We start from the raw sequence: 8,888 nt of genomic DNA on the forward strand, positions 1-8,888 counted from the left end.
TATACACCGACACACAAAGTCTTGTTCGCATAAATGACTCTTTGACCAGTCCCGTGCAGTTTATGCGTGGTATCCGACAGGGATGTTCACTGTCAGGACAATTGTACAGTATTGCTATCGAGCCGCTCCTGCACAAAATTCGTACCCAAAGCGGCATCCACGGTATCATAATTGATAACATGCCTGAACAAAAAGTAAACCAAACTGCATATGCTGATGATATCAGTTTTTTCATCACCGAAAACTCCGATTTTGCCAAACTGCAAGAGTGGCTTTCAATTTACGAGAAAGCTAGCAACTCGCGCATCAACTATGGTAAATCGCAGGGCTTATGGGTTGGTGCGTGGAAAACTAGAACTGACAAACCACTTAATATAGGTTGGAACAATAACGGGTTGAAAATCCTTGGTATCTATATCGGAAATAATCCCACGTTCGTGGATAAAAACTGGTCCGGTATCTTAGAAAAAGTTGAGGTAAAGCTAGGTCAGTGGAGCAAATATGCACCTGTCATGTCCTATAGAGGGCGTGCTATTGTAATTAATAACCTTGTAGTATCCAAATTGCTTCATGGGTTGATATGTCTGTGCCCGCCCACACATATTGTTGAGTCTGTCCAACGAAAGCTCCTTGACTTTTTTTGGCAAGGTAAACACTGGGTAAATGCAGAAGTTGTCTACTTACCAATAAATGAGGGTGGACAAGGACTGACGCATCTACCAACGCGCATTACTTCATACCGTCTGCAATTTATACAGCGATATCTTTACTTCAGTCCAGGTCACCCTTGTTTCATGTTTACTGACTTCTTTCTTAGAAAGTTCCAACACCTGAAATATGACAAACAATTGTTTATTACTGAATTCCCACAACATTCGTATAATATGCCTGATTTCTATCGTAACTTACTAAAAACCTGGCGGTCAGTCACATATATTCGTAAAGATACGCCATCTAATATGCATAATCTATGTCAAGAACCGTTGTTTCACAATAAACTAATCCTACACCATCTACATAAAACGCCATTGAATCTCACACACTTTATCGAGGCCGGCTTCACAAAAATTGGTGATCTCATCGATGGTAATGAATGGCGCTCAGCTGAACTGCTCCATCCTCATATTAATATGTACTCCAAACGTGTTCTTAATATCGCATTGAATGTAATACACAAAGCAATCCCAGCTCAATTTAAAGAAATATTACAAAAAACTAACAATGCGCCAAATACGAATGTCACGACTACCACATATTCTCTTGAATTAATCTATAGAGATGACGATAATGACATATTAATAAACTGTCCACTGTATAAATTAGAAAAGGGCACAATTTATAAATTTCTAATCTATACCCGAAAACTGATAAAAGATCCCACCCACCCAGGCACACTTTGGTGTGATCTGTTATCTCTTGATCCCGACAAACCAATATTTCAAGATTGCTACATTGCACCGCTAACGAAAAAAGATGGAGATTTACAGTGGCGACTTCTTCATGGGGCATACCCTACTGGAGGTTTTCTGGTTAAGTCTGGTTTACAACAAACAGATAACTGTCCATTTTGCCAGGATAAAGACGATCTCGTCCATATTTTTGTAGAGTGTACAAGACTTGAACCACTCTTCAAATTGTTCAACAGCATCATACAAAATCTATTTGACGGAGAAAGAATACCACTATCACAGTATCTACTAGGCGCCACTAGAGGCAAGAGCATAACACAGAACCATAGATTACTATGCTACATACTCGTCTCATTGAAAGCAGCTATCCACGTGACACGGGTAAAGAAAATGAAAGGACTACCGAAAACGGACGTCACTCAAGCCTTTAAGGCGAGACTAAAATGGAGAATTAACACCGAGTACAACTACCACTATCTCAACCATACCGTTGACCAGTTCAAGTATCGGTGGTGTAACAACAATGCGCTGGCATCCATTGCAGAAGATATACTCGTCTACGCGGATTATTTGAAATAACACCCTTATGAACATTATCATCATCGTATTTGTTAATAACAATGAGAGCTGTATTATTTATAACGATTAATACTTAAATAGTATCTTTACTACCTACCTGAACAATACTTACTCGTCGTATTTATTCGAATTTGATATCTTGGTTTTCATGTAAACCTATATTTTTATCTTTTTTAGTTATGTAATAACAGAAATGTAAATATCTTTTTTATACCTGCGAATAAAAATTAGAAATGTATGTACATGTATGTATGTATGTATGTATGTATGTATGTACATGTAAGATACAGCTGATAATCAGGCCTATATACATGCATACCGGGGTATATACACCCAGCAGTTGAGGACTGATAGATTGATTGCTTGTGTAAATCCAGCCTCCACACATTGTTACTTTGACGTAGTACGTCCATGCTTTGAGTGATTCATCAGAATTCAAAACATTAAAGGCAATGTACAGCATTATAATCCCATGAACAAACAAATAAGTCATTCACCACTAAATCTTCGATCAGTGCACAACTCGAAAAAATGCTCACCAACTGGCTTTCCACCAAGGAAAACAAAAGGTTATGCACGTACAGGAATGGAAATGTAGCAGCCGAAAATGTCATACAAAATGGTGGTAAAACTCCAAAAACTGAGAAAAATGTGAAATTCTTTGTTACGGTACTCTGTCTGTCCTTTGGCATGGTGTTAAGCTCAACATAAACAAAATTCCCATTTTAATGATGACAGAAAATTAAAATTCAGTCTTCAAATACACCCAAAATGAAACATTTTGCATTGAAATTAATTTAGATTGTGAATGTATGTACTTTGCATTATGTGTGGTATAAAGTTTTTGTTGAAGGGTCGATGGAAGGCTTATAGCCACTCATCAGTTAAATAGAGAATACCCATGATGCTCTGCTTCAATTTATATTTGGGTATTTTCTCTATTATGGACACTGTAATGTGAACGCCACTATGGTACTGCATGTTTACAGAATGGTATTGGTTGGAAAGTTATTTTGGAGACTTGTGTGTTGCATGGAGCTGCATGTGTGTAGCTCACTGACTTGGCAGTGAATGGCTTGTTTGTTTGTTTGTTTGTTTGTTATAATGCTGGACATTATCTTTAAAATTGTTCTGGATAAAATCTGTCGTTTTAGCTAGAATTGTTGTTTTAGCTGATACAGCAAAACACAGTGGATGTGGCAACAAATATAGTATTTTAGTTGTTGCCAACAAATAGTTGTGTTTAGTTGTTGCCAACAGATGTTGCGTTTAGTCGTTGCCAACAAATGTTGTGTTTAGTTGTTGCCAACAAATGTTGTGTTTAGTTGTTGCCAACAAATGTTGTGTTTAGTCGTTGCCAACAAATGTTGTGTTTAGTTGTTGCCAACAAATGTTGTGTTTAGTTGTTGCCAACAAATGTTGTGTTTAGTTGTTGCCAACAGATGTTGTGTTTAGTTGTTGCCAACAGATGTTGTGTTTAGTTGTTGCCAACAAATGTTGTGTTTAGTTGCTGCCAACAAATGTTGTGTTTAGTTGTTGCCAACAGATGTTGTGTTTAGTTGTTGCCAACAAATAGTGTTTAGTTGTTGCCAACAAATATTGTGTTTTAGTTGTTGCCAACAAATGTTGTGTTTAGTTGTTGCCAACAAATGTTGTGTTTAGTTGTTGCCAACAAATGTTGTGTTTAGTTGTTGCCAACAGATGTTGTGTTTAGTTGTTGCCAACAGATGTTGTGTTTAGTTGTTGCCAACAGATGTTGTGTTTAGTTGTTGCCAACAAATGTTGTGTTTAGTTGTTGCCAACAAATGTTGTGTTTAGTTGTTGCCAACAAATGTTGTGTTTAGTTGTTGCCAACAAATGTTGTGTTTAGTTGTTGCCAACAAATGTTGTGTTTAGTTGTTGCCAACAAATGTTGTGTTTAGTTGTTGCCAACAAATGTTGTGTTTAGTTGTTGCCAACAAATGTTGTGTTTAGTTGTTGCCAACAAATGTTGTGTTTAGTTGTTGCCAACATATGTTGTGTTTAGTTGTTGCCAACAAATGTTGTGTTTAGTTGTTGCCAACAAATATTGTGTTTAGTTGTTGCCAACAAATGTTGTGTTTAGTTGTTGCCAACAAATGTTGTGTTTAGTTGTTGCCAACAAATGTTGTGTTTAGTTGTTGCCAACAAATGTTGTGTTTAGTTGTTGCCAACAAATGTTGTGTTTAGTTGTTGCCAACAAATGTTGTGTTTAGTTGTTGCCAACAAATGTTGTGTTTAGTTGTTGCCAACAAATGTTGTGTTTAGTTGTTGCCAACAAATGTTGTGTTTAGTTGTTGCCAACAAATGTTGTGTTTAGTTGTTGCCAACATATGTTGTGTTTAGTTGTTGCCAACAGATGTTGTGTTTAGTTGTTGCCAACAGATGTTGTGTTTAGTTGTTGCCAACAGATGTTGTGTTTAGTTGTTGCCAACAGATGTTGTGTTTAGTTGTTGCCAACAAATATTGTGTTTAGTTGTTGCCAACAAATGTTGTGTTTAGTTCTTGCCAACATATGTTGTGTTTAGTTGTTGCCAACAAATATTGTGTTTTAGTTGTTGCCAACAAATGTTGTGTTTAGTTGTTGCCAACAGATGTTGTGTTTAGTTATTGCCAACAAATAGTATTTAGTTGTTGCCAACAAATATTGTGTTTTAGTTGTTGCCAACAAATGTTATGTTTAGTTGTTGCCAACAGATGTTGGGTTTAGTTGTTGCCAACAAATGTTGTGTTTAGTTGTTGCCAACAAATGTTGTGTTTAGTTGTTGCCAACAAATGTTGTGTTTAGTTGTTGCCAACAAATGTTGTGTTTAGTTGTTGCCAACAAATGTTGTGTTTAGTTGTTGCCAACAAATGTTGTGTTTAGTTGTTGCCAACAGATGTTGTGTTTAGTTGTTGCCAACATATGTTGTGTTTAGTTGTTGCCAACAAATGTTGTGTTTAGTTGTTGCCAACAAATGTTGTGTTTAGTTGTTGCCAACAAATGTTGTGTTTAGTTGTTGCCAACAGATGTTGTGTTTCGTTGTTGCCAACAAATATTGTGTTTAGTTGTTGCCAACAAATGTTGTGTTTAGTTGTTGCCAACAAATGTTGTGTTTAGTTGTTGCCAACATATGTTGTGTTTAGTTGTTGCCAACAAATATTGTGTTTTAGTTGTTGCCAACAAATGTTGTGTTTACTTGTTACCAACAGATGGTGTGTTTAGTTGTTGCCAACAGATGTTGTGTTTAGTTGTTGCCAACAAATGTTGTGTTTAGTTGTTGCCAACATATGTTGTGTTTAGTTGTTGCCAACAAATGTTGTGTTTAGTTGTTACCAACAGATGGTGTGTTTATTTGTTGCCAACAAATATTGTGTTTTAGTTGTTGCCAACAAATGTTGTGTTTAGTTGTTGCCAACAGATGTTGTGTTTAGTTGTTGCCAACAAATAGTGTTTAGTTGTTGCCAACAAATATTGTGTTTTAGTTGTTGCCAACAAATGTTGTGTTTAGTTGTTGCCAACAGATGTTGTGTTTAGTTGTTGCCAACAAATGTTGTGTTTAGTCGTTGCCAACAAATGTTGTGTTTAGTTGTTGCCAACAAATGTTGTGTTTAGTTGTTGCCAACAAATGTTGTGTTTAGTTGTTGCCAACAAATGTTGTGTTTAGTTGTTGCCAACAAATGTTGTGTTTAGTTGTTGCCAACATATGTTGTGTTTAGTTGTTGCCAACAAATATTGTGTTTAGTTGTTGCCAACAAATATTGTGTTTTAGTTGTTGCCAACAAATGTTGTGTTTAGTTGTTGCCAACAGATGTTGTGTTTAGTTATTGCCAACAAATAGTGTTTAGTTGTTGCCAACAAATATTGTGTTTTAGTTGTTGCCAACAAATGTTGTGTTTAGTTGTTGCCAACAGATGTTGTGTTTAGTTGTTGCCAACAAATGTTGTGTTTAGTTGTTGCCAACAGATGGTGTGTTTAGTTGTTGCCAACAAATGTTGTGTTTAGTTGTTGCCAACATATGTTGTGTTTAGTTGTTGCCAACATATGTTGTGTTTAGTTGTTGCCAACAAATGTTGTGTTTAGTTGTTACCAACAGATGGTGTGTTTATTTGTTGCCAACAAATATTGTGTTTTAGTTGTTGCCAACAAATGTTGTGTTTAGTTGTTGCCAACATATGTTGTGTTTAGTTGTTGCCAACAGATGTTGTGTTTAGTTGTTGCCAACAAATAGTGTTTAGTTGTTGCCAACAAATATTGTGTTTTAGTTGTTGCCAACAAATGTTGTGTTTAGTTGTTGCCAACAGATGTTGTGTTTAGTTGTTGCCAACAAATGTTGTGTTTAGTTGTTGCCAACAAATGTTGTGTTTAGTTGTTGCCAACAAATGTTGTGTTTAGTTGTTGCCAACAAATGTTGTGTTTAGTTGTTGCCAACAAATGTTGTGTTTAGTTGTTGCCAACAAATGTTGTGTTTAGTTGTTGCCAACAAATGTTGTGTTTAGTTGTTGCCAACAAATGTTGTGTTTAGTTGTTGCCAACAAATGTTGTGTTTAGTTGTTGCCAACAAATGTTGTGTTTAGTTGTTGCCAACAAATGTTGTGTTTAGTTGTTGCCAACAAATATTGTGTTTAGTTGTTGCCAACAAATGTTGTGTTTAGTTGTTGCCAACAGATGATGTGTTTAGTTGTTGCCAACAGATGTTGTGTTTAGTTGTTGCCAACAAATAGTGTTTAGTTGTTGCCAACAAATATTGTGTTTTAGTTGTTGCCAACAAATGTTGTGTTTAGTTGTTGCCAACAAATGTTGTGTTTAGTTGTTGCCAACAATATTGTGTTCAGTTGTTGCCAACAAATGTTGTGTACTAGTAAATTTAGTTTCTTGGAAACTCAGGGGTGTTTTTTGTTATCACAAAATCACATTAATGAGGGAGGTAACTTAAGTAGACTAAAAAGTGCACTTATTCAATTACCATCTGAATGAGCACTGTTAAAGTTGATTAAATTATTTGAAATCAAACACTATTAGATAATACTGTTCGGCATTGCTTAGCAACTAAAAATTGGTCAGACTAAGGGTCAGACCATTTTGCATTTAGGGGCATGCTCTAAATTTTTTATAGAGGGACACTATTATACCTTCACAATTTTACTATCATACCATAATTAAAATGTTTTTATAAATAATTGTCTCATGTTATTTCTCACCAATTTACATTTTCTTTATGTGGAAAAATATTTCCCCTGCATGTGTATTAGTTAGTCCTCCTCTCCAAGTAATGGTTGATTCTAGTAACCGTGCCAGCTTTGTACTTTAGGCATGCATCCATTATTACAAAGTATTTGATAAAACCTACTTTAATTTAGAATTATCCGTTAATATTAACGCTTATAGGACATATCAGTATTGTTATCGTTAAAAATTCATCAATATCGTCAGAAATTTTACGAGACTGAACGGATGTAATTACGCAGTTATTTGTCTCAAACGTTATGCTAGCTTACGCAATCTGGGAGCAAAGAGTCATATCTGGTTGAATATTATATTACATGTGATATCACTTGGTTACAAGGTGATAATAATTTGTAAATGTTATTCATTTATTAATTTAATTCAGAAATGCAGTAAAAAGTAAAACAATGCTGTAACTAAATTTTGACTTTGGCACAATTTCTGTGTGAAACCTAATCCTGTAGTGAAAGTGAAATTAACTGTAACATTAGAAACAAATCATATTATCAAATCAAGAACATTCCAGAAGCAGAAATTCACAGTTTACAGGATAAAATATTGTATACCCGGGTATATTATGTGTTAGGAGACTTCTTACCAACCAGTGTGTTTATTCTTGGACCACTAAAAGAACAGATTGAATTTAATTATGATATTTTTGTATGATTCTTTTCACATCAGCAATAAAAATAAAATTTTTCTGATCAGTTTGTTTTCCAACATAGATGTGAGTGCAAATTGGTTATTTTTTAATGTGCTTTTATTTAAATTTTTATATATATATAAATATATATTTTTTGTTGATGAAAATTCTGGCAAGAATCTAAAAAGAATAATGCAGTGATGCACTTTGTTAACTAATAATAACCAAAAAACATTATATTTTTTATTAAACTATTCTTAGTGATTATGATTTTTGCAGGGAAAAATAATACTTTTTTTCTTCATGGGAAAAATAATAACATTTTTTTGACCATTGTATATTTTAGCACATGTCTAATTAAATCTAATTTTAGCAACTGCCTCCATATGCAAATTTAGACACCATCATATACAGCTTTTGACTGACAGTCAGTTTTTATAACTAATTATATGTTTATCTTATTTTTGTTTCCAGTTCTGTGAGTACTGTCTCGTTTATGGACGAACCACAGGAGACGATGAGAGGTCCCCCGGTGCGACTCGAGCCCACTTACCAACTTGCACCACCTAAGAAATTCCCTGTTGGCCAGGTCAAAAATATACTTAAAGATGTACTGGAGAGCTATCTTGCAGAGGAACGTTATGAACCAGAATTATGCCGACAAATGACTAAAACAATATCAGAGGTAAATGTTTTTGAAATCTATCAGCCAATTGGGAGATTTGCTGTTCTCAAGAACTAAATTTAAATATTTTGTGACTCATCAATAAACTCAGATATTAAAAAAAATTATATGATATGATATGATACTTAAGCTCACAAATCAGTCGATGAGTTTACATGTTATATCCTTCATCCTTGGTTGTCTCCATGGTAACAAGTTAAGATAACCTCTCTGTTTATCTGCTTTCTTTTTTAATTATTTGGTGGACCCTTTTGCTCAGCACAATATCAAGAATTTATTTAAATATTTCACATTTTTACTCGAGACTTTTCTATCCTCAAGTATGTTTCTCAGCTTTCAGGACCACAG

The 8,888-nt window shown here is 34.8% G+C and overlaps 1 protein-coding gene across 1 annotated transcript in view; it reads left to right on the forward strand.

Annotated features, from left to right (window-relative positions):
• LOC100371960 (dynein light chain Tctex-type 5-B-like) overlaps positions 1 to 8,888 on the forward strand; it is a 31,650-nt gene that overhangs the window by 19,183 nt on the left and 3,579 nt on the right. Inside the window, exon 3 of the mRNA XM_085503167.1 lies at positions 8,330 to 8,540. Within this exon, the coding sequence (XP_085359293.1) occupies positions 8,330 to 8,540 (211 nt within the window). The remainder of the gene's footprint in view (positions 1 to 8,329; positions 8,541 to 8,888) is intronic.

Source organism: Saccoglossus kowalevskii, chromosome 9 (assembly GCF_978046115.1).
Source record: "Saccoglossus kowalevskii chromosome 9, keSacKowa6.1, whole genome shotgun sequence".
Taxonomy (NCBI): Eukaryota; Metazoa; Hemichordata; class Enteropneusta; family Harrimaniidae; genus Saccoglossus; species Saccoglossus kowalevskii.